This window comes from Nerophis ophidion, linkage group LG08 (assembly GCF_033978795.1).
Source record: "Nerophis ophidion isolate RoL-2023_Sa linkage group LG08, RoL_Noph_v1.0, whole genome shotgun sequence".
Taxonomy (NCBI): Eukaryota; Metazoa; Chordata; class Actinopteri; order Syngnathiformes; family Syngnathidae; genus Nerophis; species Nerophis ophidion.
In genome coordinates this window covers 24,768,401-24,792,362 of record NC_084618.1, presented here as the reverse complement: position 1 = coordinate 24,792,362, position 23,962 = coordinate 24,768,401, and the positions used below count along the sequence as shown (strand labels likewise).

The following is a 23,962-nucleotide window of genomic DNA, read 5'->3' as shown; positions in this document are numbered from 1 at the left end:
GTGGGAAATGCATGCAGTGTAATGCCTACAGCTAAAAGCAATTGTGTGAGAACGTATACTCGAATATCACGATATAGTCATTTTCTATATCGCACAGAGACAAACCTGTGATATGTCGAGTATATCGATATATCGCCCAGCCCTAAATCGAATCATCACCCCAGTAATAGGAATCAGATCGAATTGTTAGATGACCAAAGACTCACGCCCCTAAATGCTGGTGTTTTTGGGTTCCCTGTACAGAACTTGTTTGCGCTGGCGACAGACGAGGAGCCCGAGGTGCGCAAGAACGTGTGCAGGGCTCTCGTGATGCTGCTGGAAGTCCGTCTGGACCGACTGCTGCCTCACATGCACAACATCATCGAGGTGAGTGACACCAAGTCGCGCGTTCCCTTGGACTTAAATCTCCAACCAGGGTTGTCCTTCCAGTACATGCTCTTGAGGACGCAGGACCAAGACGAGAACGTGGCGCTGGAGGCCTGCGAGTTCTGGCTCACCCTGGCGGAGCAGCCTGTGTGCAAGGAGGTGCTGTGCGGCCATCTTTCCCAGTAAGCACCTCTTAAGACGCACCCTTCTCAGCTCACACCCCAAAACGCAGTTAATTCATTGGCGCCCGGGTCGTAAAGTCAGCGAAGACCTTGTCCGGGCTTGCTGATTAAGAACCCTGACTCCTGACCTCGGCCGTAAACATCTGTCACGTTAACCCGCCGCCCCTGCCAAAACGGGTTGTGAGTGATTGTTTGTTGGCTCGGACTCGTCCTTGCCCTTTGTTCACGCTGTCCTGGCGCTTCCTCCCCAGGCTCACGCCGGTGCTCGTCAACGGGATGAAGTACTCCGAGATCGACATCATCATGCTCAAGGTCAGTTTACGCCGCTCGATATTTGAACGTCAGGGCGGGGCTGTGTCGTGACCCGTGACACAGGGTGACGTCTAGTCCACTTGGCTTGTTTGTGTGACCCTGGGGACGACAACCAATTATGTTGGGTCAGTGTAAGATGACCAGCAAGTCATTGGGAAGCTGTTGAAATACCACTTAACGTTTACAATGATATAAGTTTGTATAATTACGGTACAAACTTTGCAAGTGCACTTGAAAAACTTAACGCAGGCAAACGCATTCCCCTCCTTCTCCCTACACTACAAAAACTAAAATCTGTGTAAGATTAAATATCTCAAATAAGGGTGATATTTGCCTATTTTCTGTCTAATAAGATAATTATTCTCACTAGAGATGCGCGGATAGGCAATTATAAGACCCGAAACCTCATCACAAAAGTCGTCATCCACCCGCCACTCACCCAAACCAACATTTCATCAAAGCCACACCCGCCCGCCACTCGCCTGTTGTTATATATCTAATACAGACGATGCAAGGCATTAGTGAGGTTAGAAAGTGTAACTCCCTCCAAATAGCACAGACACAATGGCTTTCTTGAACTGATTTATTTGAAGGCTTACTTTCCCTTCAAATTCACCGTGAAAACTAATAAATAAAGCACGTTACAAATGTAAAAATAATAACATGCACAGCATGTGGATCAAATATTTTACCAAATAAAATACCAACAAATGACAAAAACCTCGTTGGCCATACCCGGAAGTAGCTTCCTTACATCCGTCGACAGACCAAACTAGACATTTCAAAATAAAAGTATACCCACATACTGTTTCAAAGAGTGCTGCTCGTTTTTCGTAACAACATTTAACTATTTATAAATGGTTGATTTCTATAGGCTAGTAAGGTAAAGTGTTGTACCTGACAAGTTTGGGCTACCTTGCTTCTGCAGCCTTCATCAGAGGTGTCACGTGACGTCGTCTGTGACGTGTTATATGGATTGTACTATCAAGAGTTGTCAGGTACAACACTTTACCTACCAGCCTATATAAATCAACCATTTATAAATACACGTCAGTAGGCTAAATTAACCTCTTCAACATAACATTTAACTATGTATAATGTAGCGGCTGGCTACGGGGTGTTAGCCAATGACTTCTGCTGGGGGGCGGGACTTCTGGGAGAGATAGGGAAGTGACGTAATCGACAGGAAGTGAGAGTTTGCGTTGTCCCGGGAAAAGCGTTAGAGACACGAGAGCTGTTGTGTGGTTGTGTTACATCTTGTGCAATAAAGACAAGACAAACGAAGAAGTTTTATGAGCCTACAATCCTGGGATTATTACAATATATATTTCCGAATTGGTTCAACCGCCACCCGCCCGAATCTATTTAAAATGTATTTTTTCGTCATGTCACCCGCCCGACCCGCGGCTGCGGTTGTGACCGCAAACCGCGCATCTCTACTTCTCACTAAGCAGATTTTATGTTAGTGTTTTACTTGATTTAAGGGTTTTGGTTTTGGTCCTAAATGATTTCAGTAAGATATTACAGCTTGTTGCTGAGATTTGATGACCTATATTGAGCAAAACATGCTTGAAACTAGAATATCAACTGTTGCAAAGCTGTGTCATCAACACAAGTATAAAACTGCTTTTTCAAAGTATTAATTATTTATTTCAGCATGAGAAAAAAAATCATGTTTTGACACATTTGTGTCTCATAATTAAAACAGTTGACTTTGTTGTTTAATTTTCAATTAAAACAATAGAAAACACCGCATTTTCCGGACTATAAGTCGCAGTTTTTTTCATAGTGCGACATATATTCCGGAACGATTTATGTGAAATTATTAACACATTACCATAAAATATCAAATAATATTATTTATCTCATTCACGTAAGAGACCAGCCGGATATCAGTAATCGTCACACACACGTCAACCAATGAAAATTTGGCAAAGGCGGGTCATGGCAGAAGTGCATAGTGTGGAAAAAAAGATGCTACCTGGTACTACTTCCACCGTTTCAACATTGGCGCTAATTTATAAAAAGTGAGAAGAACTGAACAAAAATGGCACCGAAAAGGAAGTCAAATACTGCAGGTTACAAGCTGGGAGTTGCGAATTATGCAACTGACGATGACTCTGACGTAAGCGACGTACCGATAGAAGAGGAAGCGGCGCATTGTCTACCTTTGGAGTTGACAGAGTTGTTCAGAAGCGACACAGAGGAAGAAGATTTCATGGGATTTAGCGATTAGGAGTGACAGATTGTTTGGTAAACGTATAGCATGTTCTATATGTAATAGTTATTCGAATGACTCTTACCATAATATGTTACGTTAACATACCAGGCACCTTCTCAGTTGGTTATTCATGCATCATATAACGTACACTTATTCAGCCTGCTGTTCACTATTCTTTATTTATTTTAAATTGCCTTTCAAATGTCAATTCTTGGTAAATTTCCCCCAAAAATGCGACTTATACTCCAGTGCGACTTATATGTTGTTTTCCTTCTCTATTATGCATTTTTGGCAGGTGCAACTTATACTCCGGAGCGACTTATTCTCCGAAAAATACGGTACTCATATAGTAGTACAGTTGGCACAGTACAGCAAACTGACAGTTAATATTTAAACAATTTAACATGTGACATTTCATTTTTTTTTTTACATAAATAGTTCATGCACATTCAGAAAAATTCTTCAAAATTACAATCAAAAACATTTTGGCCGGGGGCCGGGCTGTGTATATGCGCACTAATTCACTGAAATAGCACGCACTTGGAACGTTGGTGTTATGTTAACGCTGGGAAAATGCATTTTTAGACCATATGATTTGCCTGAGCTGCTAAGATACCCCGAGAGTAACAAGTGGTTGCCTTGTTGCTTTTCCATTAAAAACAATAAACTAGTTTTCAGTATAAGGTTGCTGGTTTCAAGAAATGTAATGCCGAGCACATATCATTATGTCAAGATAATGGCACTAGCGTTTACTTAATGTAAGAATATTTTTCAACATATTGAGCAAAAAGGTCTGTTTTTTCTACCAAGAAAAGCGCACTTTTTATTAGTGAGAATATATACTTATTTTAAGGTATTTTTGGGTTAATTGAGGTTATCTAATTTTACTTGTTTTGGAAAGTTTTGACAAGCCGAATTTTCTTGTTCTATTGGCAGATAATTTTGCTTAGTTAAAGTAAAATGCCACTATTTTTTGTATTTAGTTTTCTTGGTTTTGAACACTGACTTTTTGCATTATTTCTCTCTTGCTTTGCTTCTTCGTCTCTTCATACCTTTTTTAAGAGCCTCTCTTTTGCACTGTTCTCTGAAATCTAAAACATGGAATTGAACTCAGTTGTGTCATGATCCGTGGTCCGGATCATGTTTGTTTAGTTATGTTCTGTTAGCTTTGGACTTCCTTAGTTCCTGTTTTGTGAACTTTGGGTGTTTTTTTTTTTGGTTACCATGGGTGCTAGTTGGTTTCACCTGCCTCTGATTAGTGCTCGGCACCATCACCGGCTGTTGAGCACTATCAGAGAGCTATTTATTCACGTTGCCTGCACAGTCGGGGTGGCTTCATTCTGTCACGTGTTGGCGTGGTCGGGTCGAGGTTTGTTCTCCCGGAATGCTGAACGTACGGCTCCGGACGACAGCGTGAGGTAGGAGATGATAATTTAATCATAATGGTACCAAAAGAAAGAAACAAACCAAGGAAAAACGCACGGGAAACTAAGATAACAGCTAGCACAGGATCAAGATCAGTAATCATGAACAGGAGTAAACCAAAGTGATAGTTGCATACCGCAAACAATGAAGCCACCCCAGCTGTGGCGAGCAACCTGAATAAATAGCTCTCTGATAGTGCTCAACAGCAGGTGATGGTGCAGAGCACTAATCAGAGGCGGGTGAAACCAATTAGCACCCATGGTAACCAAACAGACACCCAAAGTGCACAAAACAGGAACTAAGGGAGTCCAAAACTAACAGAACATTAGTAAGCAAAACATGATCCGGACCATGGATCATGACAAGTTGACAAGGTCTTCTCAATGAAAAGCTCAGGTTGGGGGGAACCTGCCTGTCCTGGCGGGACGTTTTCTGCTGGATACGTGAGGGACTCTTGGGAGAAGTGGAGAGTATTGTGCCTGGCGGGTCTTTCCGTTGAAGACATTGACGATATCTATCTATTTGGAACTGTGACCACAGGTTATCTGCTCTTTGGATTGATCGTTGCCCTGGTGTGTCGACAAATTCGGAAGACTATGGAAGCTGATCAAGGAGTACTATTGTTGCTCGAGGCTTTTTTTTTCCTGGTCTCAAACTGAAACAGGGCTTATGGACTCGGATGCGTCTATTGTTGCTCGAGGCTTTTTTTTTCCTGGTCTCAAACTGAAACAGGGCTTATAGACTCGGATGTGCTTTCTCTGTTCGTCTTAAGGGTGACATCGAGGAGGATGAGGCCATTCCCGACAATGAGCAAGACATCCGGCCGCGCTTCCACCGCTCCCGCACCGTCGCCCAGCAGCACGAGGGCGATGGGATCGAGGACGAAGATGATGACGACGACGAGCTGGACGATGATGATACCATCTCGGATTGGAACCTGCGTGAGTTGCTTGTTTTGGTACAGATGGCATCCACTGCCCACATATCTATTTAGGGTTTCCCCTCTAATTGAATGTGGTGCGCCGCCGCCACACCTTGAAAATAAGGGCTTTTTTTTTTGCTTGCGATTTAAATTAAGTACCGTATTTTCTGGACCACAGGGCGCACCAGATTATAAGACACACTGCTGATGAGCGGTTCTATTCAGGTTTTTTTCATACAAAAGGCGCACCGGATTATAAGGGGCACCAAAGGGGTCACATTATGATTTTTTTCTAAATTTAAAACTTTTCCTTGTGGTCTATATAACATGTTATGGTGGTTCCCTGGTCAAAATGTTGCATAGATTATGTTTTACAAATCCTCTACAAGTCGCTTCGGGATGCAACATTTTGTGGGCGGTCTTATTTACGTGGCCCACCTTCGGCAGGGTCTTCTCCCCGTCATCTTTGGTGTAGCGTGCAAGGACAGGAGTTGAAAAAGTGTCAAAAGATGGAGCTAATTGTTTTAATAACATTCAGACTTTTTACTTAAATCAACAACGGAGCAGCATCTTCTCATCCGTGGCTCACAAGGCCAGAAAGGTGTGCCGTGAAAAACAGTCTTACTGAAACTCTCTAATAACTAAAGTTCTGTGGGAGTTAGTTATTAGTGCTTCCATAGCGAGATGAGATATAAGTTAGAACTTTCGCTACTTTGTATTAGAAATGGCAACAGCAGAGGTTGAATGCTCCATAACAAGAAGATGGAGAAAAAGAAGAAGCTTAGCGACTATGGAATCGACACGGACTACAGTGGCGGATGTGCGCACATTTTCAGGACTTATACAGATCTCAAATACACATAAGCAGTTACCAAAAAATAATAAAAGTCTGTTTTGCATAATATTGTGAAACAAGATGCCAGATAATATGTGTGCTAGTGGGTGCCATTTTGCGGTCCTTAAGCACACTATGGTAGCCGTAATTGGCCGACAATCCATCAAGCGGTGCGGCTTCAAAGTCATACTAAAACTTTTTGACAGATTTGTGAGTGCCGTGTGTAATGTTCTTTATTTTCAATGGAACGTTTAAAGTTTTGGTGTTGTTTACTGGCGTCATATTGCAGTCTACACGTATCTCTTTAGTGGAACTACCATCTACTAGTCACACATATCATTACACCATGTACCGAATAAAATTGCTCCGAGGTCGTTAAACACAACCAGAATTATTCCATGCATTAAGCGCACCGGGTTATAAGGCGATTTTTGAGGAAATTAAATAATTTTAAGTACGCCTTATCGACCGAAAAATACGGTATTATAATAAATTGTACCCCCCAGACGAAATCACATAAAATCTGACGCTGTTCATATTTTTTATTACCAATCTTATGATATCAAACGGCACAATTCCAACAGGTTTTACCTCTAATGCCAACACTTCCGTCTCTTGAGTCCACGCTTTCGTTGGTATAAACAGTATATAACAGTTGACAATATAAATTGATATACAGGGCGATTCAAAAAGGATACGCCAAAATGATCACTCGATATTTCAAAAACGGAAAATGGAAAACCAAGCTTGAACACGTGTTGTACACAACTTTGAGTATTTAAGGGCGGCATGGCGTAGTGGGTAGAGCGGCCGTGCCAGAAACCTGAGGGTGGCAGGTTCGCTTCCCACCTATTGACATCCAAATCGCTGCCGTTGTGTCCTTGGGCATGACACTTCACCCTTGCCCCTGGTGCCGCTCACACTGGTGAATGAATGATGAATGAATGATTGGTGGTGGTCGGAGGGGCCGTAGGCGCAAACTGGCAGCCAGGCTTCCGTCAGTCTACCCCAGGGCAGCTGTGGCTACAGATGTAGCTTACCACCACCAGGTGTGAATGAATGATGGGTTCCCACTTCTCTGTGAGCACTTTGAGTATCTAACAATAGAAAAGCGCAATATAAACCTAATCCGTTATTATTATTATTTATTGCTTTACAAGTGCTCACTATGGCCACCACCTGCAGCACGGACATCAAGACAATATGAGAATTCCTCCCAAATGCGCCCCAGGATGTCGCGATCCACCGTGTTGAGTGCTGCTGTTATTCAATCTTTCATTCTGTCATCGATAATTGCTGGCAAGGGAGGAACATAAACTTTGTCTTTAACATTGTGACGGACTCTCGCCGTCGTGCGGGTTCCCAGGACCACCAAGGAAGGACATGGCTTACAGCAATTTAACTTTTTGTTTTATTCTTTTAGTAAAACCGTTCAGCTTCCGTTTTCACCTTGCCGTGTCGTTGTCTGCCTCTCGCGTTCAGCGTCCGCTTCCTTCTTCACCCTTCTCTTTTTGATTGATTGATTGATACTTTTATTAGTAGATTGCACAGTTCTGTACATATTCCGTACAATTGACCACTAAATGGTAACACCCGAATAAGTTTTTCAACTTGTTTAAGTCGGGGTCCACGTTAATCAATTCCGCTGCAGCCCTTGTAAACCTTGCGCAGAGATTACATGATTCTGCCCAGCTGGGCGCCCCGTGCACCTGATTATGATTGCGGCGTCGCTCCCGGCGTGCCCCGCCTCTCTGTTCGCTCGCCGTCGCCACCATCTTGGGCCGGTCTCCGTTGTGCCCTGCCTCGCTGCTCGCTCGCCGGCACCGCCTCTCCACAAACATACACCCACAGAAAAAAGTCACACACAGTTGGGTCCAGGGACCTGGCAGGCCAAGCGCAGAGAGCGAGGTCTTTAGCACTTCTTCTATCAATCCACCGCTGAGGCGCATTTTCAATCAGATAAGTTCAAACTTGAGATGCGAATGGGGCGGTGCGCCACCTTGTTGAAAAAACTTATTTTTAACTTGTTTAACCCACCGTCGAATGCTCTTGGGATGGGGTGGATCAATGCTAAATTCTGTTCTGAAAGCCCGCTTCACTGTGACAATGACAATTGTTTTCGCAAACTTAACACAAAACGCCTTCTGTTGAGAAGTCGCCATTTTGAGGGTAAATAAACACGTGGTCTTCCTACAATTGAATGGTGCAGAAAGTATTACATGAACTCAACAGTGAAATTGTAACACATTTAAACTTTAACTCCTGTATCAAATAACCATTGATTCAGTCTATTACCGTATTTTTCGGAGTATAAGTTGCAACAGGTGGTACCTGCTGCCATCTGGTGGAAGCAAAGTTATGACACATCAAAGTACGAATCAAATAATTTATTTACCGTATTTTTCGGAGTATAAGTCGCGCCGAAGTATACGTCGCACCTGCCGAAAATGCATAATAAGGAAGGAAAAAAATATATATAAGTCGCACTGAAGTGTAAGTCGAATTTTTAGGGAAATTTATTTGACAAAACCCAACACCAAGAATAGACATTTGAAAGGAAATTTGAAATAAATAAAGAATCTTGAACAACAGGCTGAATAAGTGTACGTTATATGAGGCATAAATAACCAAGTGAGAAGGTGCCTGGTATGTTAACGTAACATATTATGGTAAGAGTCATTCAAATAACTATAACATATAGAACATGCTATACGTTTGCCAAACAATCTGTCACTCCTAATCGCTAAATCCGATGAAATCTTATACGTCTAGTCTCTTACATGAATGAGCGAAATAATATTTTTTTGATATTTTACGGTAATGTGTTAATAATTTCACACATAAGTCGCTCCGGAGTATAAGTCACACCCCCGGCCCAAATATGAAAAAAAAAACACGACTTATAGTCAGAAAAATACGGTACAATGCTTTAGAACTGAATAAATACGTGATGATTTTGGCGTATTCACCACTGAAAAAACACTTTGATCGCCGAAAACTGTGGTACTGGAACCCGACGTAAACAAAAACACACGCCATTTTCTGGAGCGTTGTCAGCATGTCTGTGATGTGGACTTGATTATTATATATTATTACAGATACAGCCATCTACAAAATGTGCAAATATTAAGAAGAGAAAGCGCCAAGCAAGTGTGATGTCATTCTCGCTGCAGCTAGCCTCTTTCTTTAGGGACATCGAGGACCAGAAGTAGAATCTCTAAACACAAGTAAATAAATAAATAAATGGGTTGTACTTGTATAGCGCTTTTCTACCTTCAAGGTACTCAAAGCGCTTTGACACTACTTCCACATTTACCCATTCACACACTGATGGAGGGAGCTGCCATGCAAGGCGCTAAAACCAGCACCCATCAGGAGCAAGGGTGAAGTGTCTTGCTCAGGACACAACGGACATGACGAGGTTGGTACTAGGTGGGGATTGAACCAGGGACCCTCGGGTTGCGCACGGCCACTCTTCCACTGCGCCACGCCGTCCCCAATATATAATATATAATAATATATATATATATATATATATATATATATATATATATATATATATATATATATATATATATATATATATATATTTCATTTTATAACAGATTTTTTTTCAGTGTAAAAAAAATTGGGTGCAGTATATATACTTTTTAAATAAAAATTTTTTGTCAACAAATGTTTGTTTATTACATTTTTTAACAATATTTGATTTTGTGTAAAAATTCAGTGTAAAAAAAATGTAGTCAATAAAATTTCAATGCGCAAAAAATCAATGCAGAAAAATTCAGTGTAAAAAAATTAATGAAAAAAACTGTATAAAAAAATTAAGTGTAAAAACAAATTCAGTGAAGAAAATTTAGGTGTAAAAAAATTACAATGACTTTTTAAATCCACACATTTTGCTAACAAATGTTTATTTAACTAGATCAACAGTGATATTTGATGTAAAAAATTAAGTTTGCCAAAAATTCCCTCGCATTAATTCAGTGTATAAAAACACTAAATATAAAAAATCGGTGCAGAAAAAATGTATGAAAAAAATCAGTGTATAAAAAATTCTATGTAAGAAAATTCAGTGTAAAAACAAATTCAGTGAATAAAATTTAAGTGCAAAAAATACAATGACTCCTTTATATACACACATTTTGCTAACAAATATTCATTTAATTAAATTAACAGCAATATTAGAGGTAAAAAAAAAAATCAATGTGAAAAAAATGTGTGTGAAAAAAAATCAGTGTAAAAAATGGGTACGAAAAATTCAGTGTAAAAAAATTCAGCCTATAAAATTTCAATGCGAAAAAAACAAAGCAGAAAAATGTTGTGTAAAAAAAATGCATGAAAAAAAATCAGTGTAAAAAAATTTAAGTATAAGAAAATAAAATAACTTTTTCAATACACACATTTTGCAAACAAATGATTATTTAATCAAATTAATAGAAAAAATAACGTAAAGATAAAAAAGTTTGGCGAAAATTCCCTAGCATAAATTCAGTGTAAAAAAAATTTATGAAAAAAATCAGAGTATAAAAAAAATCTGCATTATATAATACCACCAGAAGGAGATGCTAAATTTTTTGCTGATTGTTTTTAGTTTTTGAGATATTTTCAAGTGTTTACAGACTTTTCATGTCTTTTTTTCTAAGTACCTTATACAAAAAGCAGCGACAATTGAAAATATGGCCAAACAATAAAAATATATGATAATACTAATTAATAACATATTTGTTTTGAATGTATGTATATGTTTTTTTTATCCTTTTTTAAGAAAATCATATCATCATAGCAAATTACTCGATGACGTCATTGTGACCACACCCCCACCACCACATGTATCTTTGCAGTTTAGGGGAAACCCTGCTATTTATATTTATTGTGTTGTCAGGTAAATGCTCAGCGGCAGCGCTGGACCTGCTGGCCAACGTGTTCAGGGACGACCTGTTGCTGCACCTTCTACCGCTCCTCAAGGAGCTGCTCTTCCATCCCGAGTGGGTGGTGAAAGAGTCCGGGATCCTCGTGTTGGGCGCCATTGCTGAAGGTACAGTTTTTTTTCCAGCTAAATAGTAAATGCACTGTGGAATCCCGCAGGGATCCACGCTGGGACCACACCTATTCAGTCTTCCCTGTGGAAGCACTTGCAACTTGTTGTGAATTGTTCTCGAAAAGTTGGCTTTATTGACCCTGACCCCATATGAAATGTCTGCGAAAACACGTAAATCCACTTTTTTGAACATAAATTTTTGCGTCAAAATATCACTTATTTGTTTTTTTTTTCTTCAATTAAATAATAAAAATACAATACAATAAAACTGTCTTGAACGCTCGCCTCAGCCACAGGTGCTTGCTGTTCCTCTTGCCTAAATGCTGCAGGACGGGGAGGTGATCAGGAGCACCGAAACAAGCTTGCTTACTTGTTGTCGCCTCAGTTCGCTCTCCGAGCCACAACGTTGACGACCGTCTCGTTTGCCGCTAATCATATTTGGATGATTACAATCCGAACACTGTTTGTTCTGAACCAGTTGTAATTCTAGAGCAGGGGTGTCAAAGTCAATTATTTATTATCTGTCGCCCGCAGGATGATATTTGATTAGTATTATAACCGGCCCACAGGCCACAGCCACCTGCTGCTGTTGTGGACACATCAATACTCTATCAGTGTTGGCGCTAGGAATTTTCAAAATGGGGTCACAGGGACCCCATCAAGTCATAAAAATGGCGTCCCACCATGAATTTTTGGGGTCCCAGTTTTTTGTAACCGTTTCAAAAAAATTATAAATGTTTGCATTATCCTTTTATATCTCACATTCTATAGTGTTTTGGAAAAAGGTTGTCATAAACGTCATTTAATTCATTAAAAAAGTATTGTTTATGTGTTACAAACATTCATCCACTTTCTTCTTTCCTTGATGGATCTAAACTTTACCGCTGGGCATATTTTTCCCTGTATTTTTATAGTAATATTTTTAGAATGTGATTGTTTCTATTTTTGACCAAAGTGAGACAAAGAAAACTATCTGAAGTTGTCTTTATTTTTTAGTTTTAATTCCATGATTTTATTAGTCCAGATCGTGTGTGCACAGATTTTCCTCCATGCGGCCCCTGAGCTAAAATGAGTCCGTTCTCGAGCATTTATTAGTATAGAATAGAATAGAACGTGCTTTATTGATCCCTGGGGGAAATTCAGCACCACAGTTTGCTCACAATAGACAATAATAATAATAAATAATATATAACATATGTTATATATATAATATATGAATAATATAAATATATTCTACATTTAAGTGCAGTCAAGAGACATATGCATTAAACAGTCTGATGGCTGTCGGTATGAAGGACCTCTTGTGTCGTTCCGTGTTGCATTTAGGGAGTCTGAGCCTTCCACTGAACATGCTCATTCTCTCCGCAAGATCCAAGTGTAGTGGGTAGTACCCAGTAGTAGCCAGCAAGAAGGTATGTTTTTGACATGAAGGATTGTTAACAGAGGTATATTACCCGCGGTGGTGTGGCTAGAGGATAGAGTTGCCAAATGCGAAACATTTTTCGGAGTTTCTTGCATGCATGTTATGGAATTTTACATTACATTTTTAATGACAATAATTAGAGATGTCCAATTATATTGGACTGCCGATATTATCGGCTGATTAATTCTTTAAAATGTATTAACGGAAATTATTGGTATCAGTTTCAAAATTATCGGTATCAGCTTCAAAAAGCAAAATTTATGACTTTTTAAGGATATGCATTATACAGTCTGATGGCTGTCGGTATGAAGGACCTCCTGTGTCGTTCCGTGTTGCATTTAAGGAGTCTGAGCCTTCCACTGAACGTGCTCATTCTCTCCTTAAGATCCAAGTGTAGTGGGTAGTACCCAGTAGTAGCCAGCAAGAAGGTATGTTTTTGACATGAAGGATTGTTAACAGAGGTATACTACCCGCGGTGGTGTGGCTAGAGGATAGAGTTGCCAAATGCGAAACATTTTTCAGAGTTTCTTGCATGCATGTTATGGAATTTTACATTACATTTTTAATGACAATAATTAGAGATGTCCAATTATATTGGACTGCCGATATTATCGGCTGATTAATTCTTTAAAATGTATTAACGGAAATTATTGGTATCTGTTTCAAAATGATCGGTATCAGCTTCAAAAAGCAAAATTTATGACTTTTTAAAACGCCGCTGTGTACACACACAGACGTAGGGAAAAGTACAGATCGCCAATAAACCTTAAAGGCACTGCCTTTGCGTGCTGGCCCAATCACATCAACGGCCTTTCACACACACAAGTGAATGCAAGGCCTACTTGGTCAAGAGCCATACAGGTCACACTGAGGGTGGCCGTACAAAAAACTTGAGCACTGTTACAAATAGCCGCCACACTGTGAACCCACACCAAACAAGAATGGAAAAACACATATCGGGAGAACATCCGCACTGTAACACAACATAAACACAACAGAACAAATACCCAGAACGCCTTGCAGCACTAACTCTTCCGGGACGCTACAATATACATCCCCGCTACACTCTACCTCCCCACCTCAACCCCGCCCACCTCAACCTCCTCATGCTCTCTCAGGGAGAGCATGTCCCAAATTCCAAGCTGCTGTTTTAAGGCATGTTAAAAAAAATAATGCACTTTGTGACTTCAATAATAAACATGGCAATGCCATGTTGGACTTTTTTTCCATAACTTGAGTTGCTCTATTTTGGAAAACCTTGTTACATTGTTTAATGCATCCAGCGGGGCATCACAACAAAATTAAGCATAGTAATGTGTTAATTCCACGACTGTACATACCAGTGTCGGTTGATATCGGAATTGGTAATTACGAGTTGGACAATAGCGGAATATCGGATATCGGCAAAAAGGCCATTATCGGACATCTCTGATAATAATCTTAGTAAATTATCCACAAAAAAAAAATACAAAAATGTCTCTGGTACTTTACAGGGGACATGTAAGTGACAAAAAGAGGCTGGTAGATGAGAATAAATCTCAAGGTAAAATATAATGTAGAAATGCACTCAATTGCAGGAAATGTAGTCTTGGTGTTCAAACTTTTCTTTCTGGGTATGTGAGGCACTAAATGCTAATAAAAATAAATCAATTTTTTTTTCTTATATTTTTGTCAAAGGGTGGTCACTTCCTGCTGTAAACAAGTGGGTGGGGATATCGTGCAGTACACAGTGGTTGAATTCTGCCATGCCATGCGATGTGGAGATAATAGATACAAATATCCTGGATCTGCCACCAAAGTGTTGGTTATTTATTCTGAACACAAACAAATGATGTTATTATAATGAACTTGTCCACTTTGTGTCCAGGATGCATGCAGGGAATGATCCCATACCTGCCCGAGCTGATTCCCCACCTAGTCCAGTGTCTGTCAGACAAGAAAGCCCTGGTGCGCTCCATCACCTGCTGGACGCTGAGCCGCTACGCCCACTGGGTCGTCAGCCAGCCACCCGACATCTACCTGAAGCCGCTCATGACCGAGCTTCTCAAGCGCATCCTGGACAGCAACAAGCGTGTGCAAGAAGCCGCTTGCAGGTGAAACACAATCTGATAAATGTACAAACCCCTTTTCCATATGAGTTGGGAAATTGTGTTAGATGTAAATATAAATGGAATACAATGATTTGCAAATCCTTTTCAACCCATATTCAATTGAATGCACTACAAAGACAAGATATTTGATGTTCAAACTCATACATTTTATTATTTTTTGCAAATAATAATTAACTTAGAATTTCATGGCTGCAACACGTACCAAAGTAGTTGGGAAAAGGCATGTTCACCGCTGTTACATCACCTTTTCTTTTAACAACACTCAATAAATGTTTGGGAACTGAGGAAATTAATTGTTGAAGCTTTGAAAGTGGAAATCTTTCTCATTCTTGTTTTATGTAGAGCTTCAGTCGTTCAACAGTCCGGGGTCTCCGCTGTCGTATTTTACACTTCTTTATACGCCACACATTTTCGATGGGAGACATGTCTGGACTCCAGGCGGGCCAGGAAAGTACCCGCACTGTTTTTTTTTTTTTACGAAGCCACCCTGTTGTAACACGTGCTGAATGTGGCTTGGCATTGTCTTGCTAAAATAAGCAGGGGCGCCTATGAAATAGACTGTGCTTAGATGGCAGCATATGTTGTTCCAAAACCTGTATGTACCTTTCAGCATTAATGGTGCCTTCACAGATGTTTAAGTTACCCATGTCTTGGGCAATAATGCACCCCCATACCATCACAGATGCTGGCTTTTCAACTTAGCGTCGATAACAGTCTGGCTGGTTCGCTTCCCCTTTGGTCCGGATGACACGATGTCGAATATTTCCAGAAAAAATTTGAAATATGAACTCGTCAGACCACAGAACACTTTTCCACTTTACATCAGTTAATCTTAGATGATCTCGGGCCCAGAGAAGCCTGTGGCGTTTCTGGATGTTGTTGATAAAAGGCTTTCGCTTTGCATGGTAGAGCTTTAACTTGCACTTACAGATGTAGCGACCAACTGTATTTAGTGACAGTGGTTTTCTTAAGTGTTCCTGAGCCCATGTGGTGATATCCTTTAGAGATTGATGTCGGTTTTTGATACAGTGCCGTCTGAGGGATCGAAGGTCACGGTCATTCAATGTTGGTTTCCAGGCCATGCCGCTTACGTGGAGTGATTTTTCCAGATTCTCTGAACCTTTTGATGATATTATGGACCGTAGATGTTGAAATCCTTAAATTTCTTGCAATTACACTTTGAGAAAAGTTGTTCTTAAACTGTTTGACTATTTGCTCACGCAGTTGTGGACAAAGGGTTGTACCTCCCCACATCCTTTCTTGTGAAAGACTGAGCATTTTTTGGGAAGCTGTTTTTATACACAATCATGGCACCCACCTGTTCCCAATTTGCCTGCACACCTGTAGGATGTTCCAAATAAGTGTTTGATGAGCATTTGTTAACTTCATCAGTATTTATTGCCACCTTTCCCAACTTCTTTGTCACGTGTTCCTGGCATCAAATTCTAAAGTTAATGATTATTTGGAAAAAAAAAATGTTTATCAGTTTGAACATCAAATATGTTGTCTTTGTAGCATATTCAACTGAATATGGGTTAAAAATTATTTGCAAATCATTGTATTCCGTTTATATTTACATCAAACACAATTTCCCAACTCATATGGAAACAGGGTTTGTCGATGTTTCCCTCCCCTCCCCTCCACCCCCATCTCCTTAATGTTGAGGTCCTTTATCCTCATGACAGTGCCTTTGCCACCTTGGAGGAGGAGGCTTGTACTGAGCTTGTGCCCTACCTGGCATTCATCCTGGACACGCTGGTGTTCGCTTTCAACAAATACCAACACAAAAACCTCCTGATACTGTACGACGCCATCGGGACTCTCGCAGACTCAGTGGGACACCATCTAAATAAACCGGTAGGTACCACCCCTTTCTGGCGTCTACTTGTCGTGTCATAAAGCGGTCGATTTAAGTTTACTCCAATGCAATTTTTCTCGCAGGAATACATCCAGATGTTGATGCCTCCGCTCATCCAGAAATGGAACCAGCTGAAAGATGAAGACAAAGACCTCTTCCCTTTATTGGAAGTAAGCAGGGGGAAAAAATGACTGACACATGTGGTCAGCGGGTTCATGAGAGTCCACCTGGCTGTTTTTCTGTCTTCAGTGTTTGTCCTCCGTAGCCACGGCCTTGCAGAGCGGCTTCCTGCCCTATTGCGAGCCCGTGTACCAGCGTTGCGTTAACCTGGTCCAGAAGACCCTCGCTCAGGCCATGGTGAGTGTGTAGGGTCTTTGAATGCGCAGGAGAAACATATGGACTGGGTATATTTGTTGATTTCAAGTATGCATCTAAGACCATTATCCATGATACAAACCCCGTTTCCAAATGAGTTGGGAAATTGTGTTAGATGTAAATATAAACGGAATACAATGATTTGCAAATCCTTTTCAACCCATATTCAGTTGAATGCACTACAAAGACAAGATATTTGATGTTCAAACTCATAAACTTTATTTATTTTTTGCAAATTATAATTAACTTAGAATTTCATGGCTGCAACACGTGCCAAAGTAGTTGGGAAAGGGCATGTTCTCCACTGTGTTATAACAAATTTTCTTTTAACAACACTCAATAAATGTTTGGGAACTGAGGAAACTAATTGTTGAAGCTTTGGAAGTGGAATTCTTTCCCATTCTTGTTTTATGTAGAGCTTCAGTCGTTCAACAGTCCGGAGTCTCTGCTGTCGTATTTTACGCTTCATAATGCCCCACACATTTTCGATGGGAGACAGGTCTGGACTGCAGGCGGGCCAGGAAAATACCCGCAATCTTTTTTTACGAAGCCACGCTGTTGTAACACGTGCTGAATGTGGCTTGGCGTTGTCTTGCTGAAATAAGCAGGGGCATCCATGAAAAAGACGGCGCTTAGATGGCAACATAAGTTGTTCCAAAACCTTTATGTACCTTTCAGCATTAATGGTGCCTTCACAGATGCCTTGGGCACTAATGCGTCCCCATACCATCACAGATGCTGGCTTTTAAACTTTGCGTCGATAACTGGATGGTTTGCTTCCCCTTTGGTCCGGATGACACGATGTCTAATATTTCCAAAAACAATTTGAAATGTGGACTCGTTAGACAACAGAACACTTTTCCACTTTGCATCAGTCCATCTTAGATGATCTCGGGCCCAGAGAAGCTGGCGGCGTTTCTGGATGTTGTTGATAAATGGCTTTCGCTTTGCATAGTAAAGCTTTAATTTGCACTTACAGATGTAGCGATGAACCGTATTTAGTGACAGTGGTTTTCTGAAGTGTTCCTAAGCCCATGTAGTGATATCCTTTAGAGACTGATGTCGGTTTTTGATACAGTGCTGTCTGAGGGATCGAAGGTCACGGTCAATCAATGTTGGTTTCCGGCCATGCGGCTTACGTGGAGGGATTTCTCCAGATTCTCTGAACCTTTTGATGATATTATGGACCGTAGATGTTGAAATCCCTAAATTTCTTGCAATTGCACTTTGAGAAACGTTCTTAAACTGTTTGACTATTTGCTCACGCAGTTGTGGACAAAGGGGTGTACCTCGCCCCATCCTTTCTTGTGAAAGACTGAGCATTTTTTGGGAAGCTGTTTTTATACCCAATCATGGCACCCACCTGTTCCCAATTAGCCTGCACGCCTGTGGGATGTTCCAGATAAGTGTTTGATGAGCATTCCTCAACTTTATCAGTATTTATTGCCACCTTTCCCAACTTCTTTGTCACGTGTTGCTGGCATCAAATTCTAAAGTTAATGATTATTTGCAAAAAAAAAAGTTTATCAGTTTGAACATCAAATATGTTGTCTTTGTAGCATATTCAACTGAATATGGGTTGAAAAGGATTTGCAAATCATTGTATTCCGTTTATATTTACATCTAACACAATTTCCCAGCTCATATGGAAACGGGGTTTGTATATTGATGAGGAAAAGAGAAAGCTATGGTTTTCAGAGGGGTGGCTTTACATTGGTTAAAAAGGTATGTAGAAAATCCATCCATCCATCCATTTTGTACCGCTTATTCCCTTTTGGGGTCGCGGGGGGTTCTGGGGGGCGGAAGGCGGGGTACACCCTGGACAAATCGTTTTGTACAAATAGGTCAAGAGAAGTCTGAAACTGTATGCATTACCTGTGGTGTCCCAAAGGGGTCAGTATGTGTCCCCCTATTTATTATGTATGTCAATGACATTTAAAGGGATATTGAACTTTGATGTTTACTGACGACACAAATATTTTTGCCCTCGGGAGAGCATGCAGAAGCTCTTGGACGTAATAACAAAAAAAAAATAATTAAATTAAAAGGTTAGTGTGATAAAAATAAATTGTCGATAAACTTGAACAAAATTACATTTATTTTGTTTTGGAAACCGGAAAGTACAAATGAGTGTAAAATTGGAACTTGATAACACAGAAATTGAAAAAAAATATGAAAGTACATTGTTGGAGTAGATCACGAGTTGTGCTAGAAAGCTCACATCAAATATCTGAGTTTTAAATTAGCAAAAAGTATTGGAATGTGAGAAAACACAAAACACTTTGCACACACTATATTGTACATTTTTACTGCAATTTGTATTACTGTGTGGAAGTCTGGGCTAACATACAAGGGCACGTTAAAACAGGTATGGACATTAAAAAAAAAATCAAAAAATAAAATAATAATACACAATGTTGGCTATTAGGAACACACCAATTTACTCTTTATAAAGTGAAATTTTTTGATATCATGGAATTCAAAACATATATATATATATATATATATATATATATATATATATATATATATATATATATATATATATATATATATATAAATACTATTCTTGGTATATACAACAAAGAGGAGGAAACATTAAAAACTACATTTGATGAAATCTTTAGTCTTTATTTTGAGTATTCATGAATATTATTATTATATGTATTCTGTAATGATTTACTAATTCTACTATAATATATTCTAAATTAATTTTGGTAAATTAGGTCGTCTTGTATTCTGTTGATAAATAATCAGATTATTATATCCGAGTGATGGGGCAGGACATTGTAAGCTTTTGCTTCTTCCTGCTCCTTTTTTGGACACACCATTTATTTGTCTTTTTTTCAACTTACTTTGTTGAAATTGTATAGATATTTTAGTTTTGATTGAGATACAGTATAATATCAAAGTCTAATTTTCATTGCAGTGGTACCTGATTACGAGGGCCTCATCTTACAAATGTTTTTTGTATATGAGCTAACTCTACGCTATTTATGCTTTAGATTTAAAGCAAAAAATTGGCGAAGTGAATGGTAATTGTCATACTGAAACCCTTAAGATTCGACCCAAATCATCTGATCTTACTCGCGAGCGTTAGCTTATAGCCAGAGCTTGACATAACCTTTGTTTTCCAACCGTGTGAAGGAAAAAAGGGAGTGTGAATGACGTGGATGATAATCGCTGAAATAAAGAAAGAACTCATCAAAAACATGACCGAGCGCGTAAATCCACTCATAAGTTGTTAAGCTATGTTGCTAAAAGTAACCGAGTGAACCCTCATGTCAGTCATTCACGCCCACTTGTCTCTGCGGGTGGAGGCAGGCCTACCAGCATGTATACACACAGACATATTGAGCCATACACGTAAGGTATTGTTGCAGGAATGATCCGGATCGCCCCCCAAATTTTAATCACTTGTTTATTATCTTTGTTTATTATATTTTATTATCTTTAGTCACTTTTACCTTGTTTAGGTAAAAATTCAATCTGATATACCAAAAATATTGTCTGATTACAACACATTTTTCAAAGTTCCTTTTTCCATTTCTGCCATTTTCTGAAAGTTTTATCAAACTATATATTTTTGAGTTACGTTGCTAACTAACCAAATATCAGACAAAACAATCAAACAGCCCCGCTAATACATAACCTCCTTTCACTAGCCTAAAATGGAAATACTGTATTTTTCGGACGATAGGGCGGACGGGATTATAAGGCGCCCTGCTGATGAACGGTCTATTTGCGATCTTTTTTTATGTATAAGGCGCACCACCGTATTATAGGTCGCATTAAAGGAGTCATATTAGTATAATTTTTTTCTAAATGTAAAACACTTCCTTGTGGTCTACATAACATGTATTGTGGTTGTTTGGTCAAAATGTTGCATAGATGATGTTTTACAGAACATCTTCAAGCCGCTTTCTGACAGTCGCTTCAGGGTGCGCCGTTTTTTGGGCGGTCTTCTTTACGTGCCTCCACTTTGATAGCATCTTCTCCCTGTCATCTTTGGTGTAGCGTGCAAGGACGGGAGTGGAAGAGATGGAGTTAACTGTTTTAATGACATTCAGACTTTACTAATATCAATAACCTGGCAGTATCTTCCCATCCGTAAACAAAAGGGAAGCCCGAAATGTGTCCCGTGAAAAACCGTCCGACCGGAACTCTCTAATAACTAAAGTTCTTTGGGTGAATAATGTAAACTCACTACACCGGCATGTTGTAACGCTTTCATTGCGGGTTAATGACAGACATAAGTAGAAACTTTACACTACTTTATATTAGAAATGGCAACAGTGGAGGAGGATGAATGTCCCATAAGAAGAAGATAGAGAAAAAATGAAGCTTATCGACTACGGCAGTGGTCCCCGACCACCGGGCTGCGGCCCGGACCACTGCTCGATTGGTACCGGGCCGCAGAATAACTTTTTATTAATTTTTGTATTTTTTTAATTGTTTTATTTATTTTTTTATTAAATTAACATAAAAAACACATGATACACTTACAATTAGTGCACCAACCCCAAAAATCACCCTTTTTCATGACAAAAAAAACAAAAAATCCCCCGCCGGGCCGCGGGAAAAATTATCAAGCGTTGACTGGTCCGCAGCCACAAAAAGGTTGGGGACCACTGGACTACGGTGTCTCCACCGAATACATAGGCAGACGCACGTCATTTTTCGGGATTTATGCAGATCCCAAGTGCGTCTGCCTCACAATACGAAGTTCCTGCAGTCCTGGGTTTTAATCCAGGCTCGGGATCTTTCTGTGTGGAGTTTGCATGTTCTCCCCGTGAATGCGTGGGTTCCCTCCGGGTACTCCGGCTTCCTCCCACTTCCAAAGACATGCACCTGGGGATAGGTTGATTGGCAACACTAAATTGTCCCTAGTGTGTGAATGTGAGTGTGAATGTTGTCTGTCTATCTGTGTTGGCCCTGCGATGAGGTGGCGACTTGTCCAGGGTGCACCCTGCCTTTCGCCCGATTGTAGCTGAGATAGGCGCCAGCCCCCCCCGCGACCCCGAAAGGGAATAAGCGGTAGGAAATGGATGGATGGATGCAGATCCCAAATACAGATCAGCAGGTACTAGAAGGTAAGAAACGTTGCTTTTGCATAATATTGCAAAACAAAATGCCAGATAATATGTCTTACCTTGTACACACACCATAATAATACTCGTATGTTTAATGCGCCGACAATCCATCAAGCGGTGCGGCTTCATAGCTTACCAAAGTCGTACTAAAACATTTTGATATATTTTTGGGCGCCATGTGTAATGTTCTATATTTTCAATGGGACATATAAAATGTTGTTGCTGTTTACTTGAGTCATATTGCCATCATATTGCTGTCTACACATACCTCTTATGTTTGACTGCCATCTACTGTTGACATTTATCATTACACCATGTACCAAATAAAATTGCTTCGAGGTCGGTAAGCAAAACCAGAATTATTCCGTACATTAGGCGCACCGGGTTATAAGGCGCACTGTCTAGGTTTTAAGGAAAATAAAGGATTTTAAGTGCGGAAAATACCGTAGTGAGAACTGCATAAGCAAAATGGACGTGTTTTCTAGTGCCTTCTCCATCCTTTCCTGTCTTAGCTTTACCAGTCTCAGCCAGACCAGTACGAGGTGCCCGACAAAGACTTCATGATCGTGGCTTTGGATCTCCTCAGTGGCCTGGCCGAGGGTTTAGGAGGCACCATTGAGCAGCTTGTCGCCCGCAGCAACATCCTCACGCTCATGTACCAGTGCATGCAGGTGAGTGGGCATCTGCACATGTTGTGTGAAATAAACCTATTCTGATGCACAAAATGTTGTTGCTGTTGTCCAGGACAAAATGCCCGAAGTGCGTCAGAGTTCCTTCGCCCTGCTGGGGGATCTGACCAAGGCGTGTTTCCAGCACGTCAAACAGTGCATTGGTATGTCTTCTGCTCGGCTGCCTTGTGAGGACAGGAAGTTAGCCGCTGACTTGACTCGCTTTGCTTCTTCCAGCTGACTTCATGCCAATATTGGGCACCAATCTAAACCCCGAGTTTATATCCGTGTGCAACAATGCAACATGGGCAATCGGAGAGATATCCATACAAATGGGTAAGTACTCCCTTTTATTTTCAAAGGGTCATACCAAGATTTTTTTAGAAATTTAAAACACTGCCTTGTGGGCTACACAAAATACGAAACCCAAAAACAGTGAAGTTGGCATGTTGTTTATATCGTAAATAAAAACTAAATGCAAAGGTTTACAAATCCTTTTCAACTTATATTCACTTGAATAAACTGCCAGGACAAGATACTTAACGTTCAAACTGGAAAACGTTATGTTTTGCAAATATTAGCTCATTTGGAATTTAAAGCCTGCAACATGTTTCAAAAAAGCTGGCACAAATGGCAAAAAAGACTGAGAAAAGTTTAAGAATGCTCATAAAACACTTATTTGGAACATCCCACAGGTAAACAGGCTAAATGGGAACAGGTGGGTGCCATGATTGGGTATAAAAACAGCCTCCATGAAATGCTAAGTCATTCATAAACAAGGATGGGGCGAGAGTCACCACTTTGTGAACAAATGCGTGAGAAAAATGTCGAACAGTTTAAGAACAACATATCTCAACGAGCTATTGCAAGGAATTTAGGGATTTCACCATCTACGGTCCGTAATATCAAAAAGTTCAGAGAATCTGGGTGAATCATTGCACGTAAGCGGCATAACTGCTCCCCTCACCTCCCGGGGGGGGGATCAAGGGTGATGGGTCAAATGCAGAGAATAATTTCGACACACCTAGTGTGTGTGTGACAATCATGGGTACTATAACTTTAACTAAGGCCGTGACCTTCGATCCCTCAGGCGGGACTGCATCATAAAACGACATCAGTGTGTAAAGGAT

The 23,962-nt window shown here is 40.2% G+C and overlaps 1 protein-coding gene across 2 annotated transcripts in view; it reads left to right on the top strand.

The window, feature by feature from the left end:
• Window positions 1–23,962, top strand: part of tnpo1 (transportin 1) — a 102,732-nt gene that overhangs the window by 41,816 nt on the left and 36,954 nt on the right. For both annotated transcript variants that reach the window (XR_009807788.1, XM_061908086.1), the window contains exons 8-19: window positions 244–366; window positions 430–548; window positions 800–860; window positions 5,279–5,447; window positions 11,149–11,301; window positions 14,595–14,820; window positions 16,524–16,695; window positions 16,780–16,866; window positions 16,946–17,053; window positions 22,677–22,835; window positions 22,909–22,996; window positions 23,070–23,168. Coding sequence is in view for 1 of the 2 variants with exons in the window: in XM_061908086.1 (XP_061764070.1) it covers window positions 244–366; window positions 430–548; window positions 800–860; window positions 5,279–5,447; window positions 11,149–11,301; window positions 14,595–14,820; window positions 16,524–16,695; window positions 16,780–16,866; window positions 16,946–17,053; window positions 22,677–22,835; window positions 22,909–22,996; window positions 23,070–23,168 (1,564 nt within the window). In the remaining variant the exon portion in view is untranslated. The remainder of the gene's footprint in view (window positions 1–243; window positions 367–429; window positions 549–799; window positions 861–5,278; window positions 5,448–11,148; window positions 11,302–14,594; window positions 14,821–16,523; window positions 16,696–16,779; window positions 16,867–16,945; window positions 17,054–22,676; window positions 22,836–22,908; window positions 22,997–23,069; window positions 23,169–23,962) is intronic.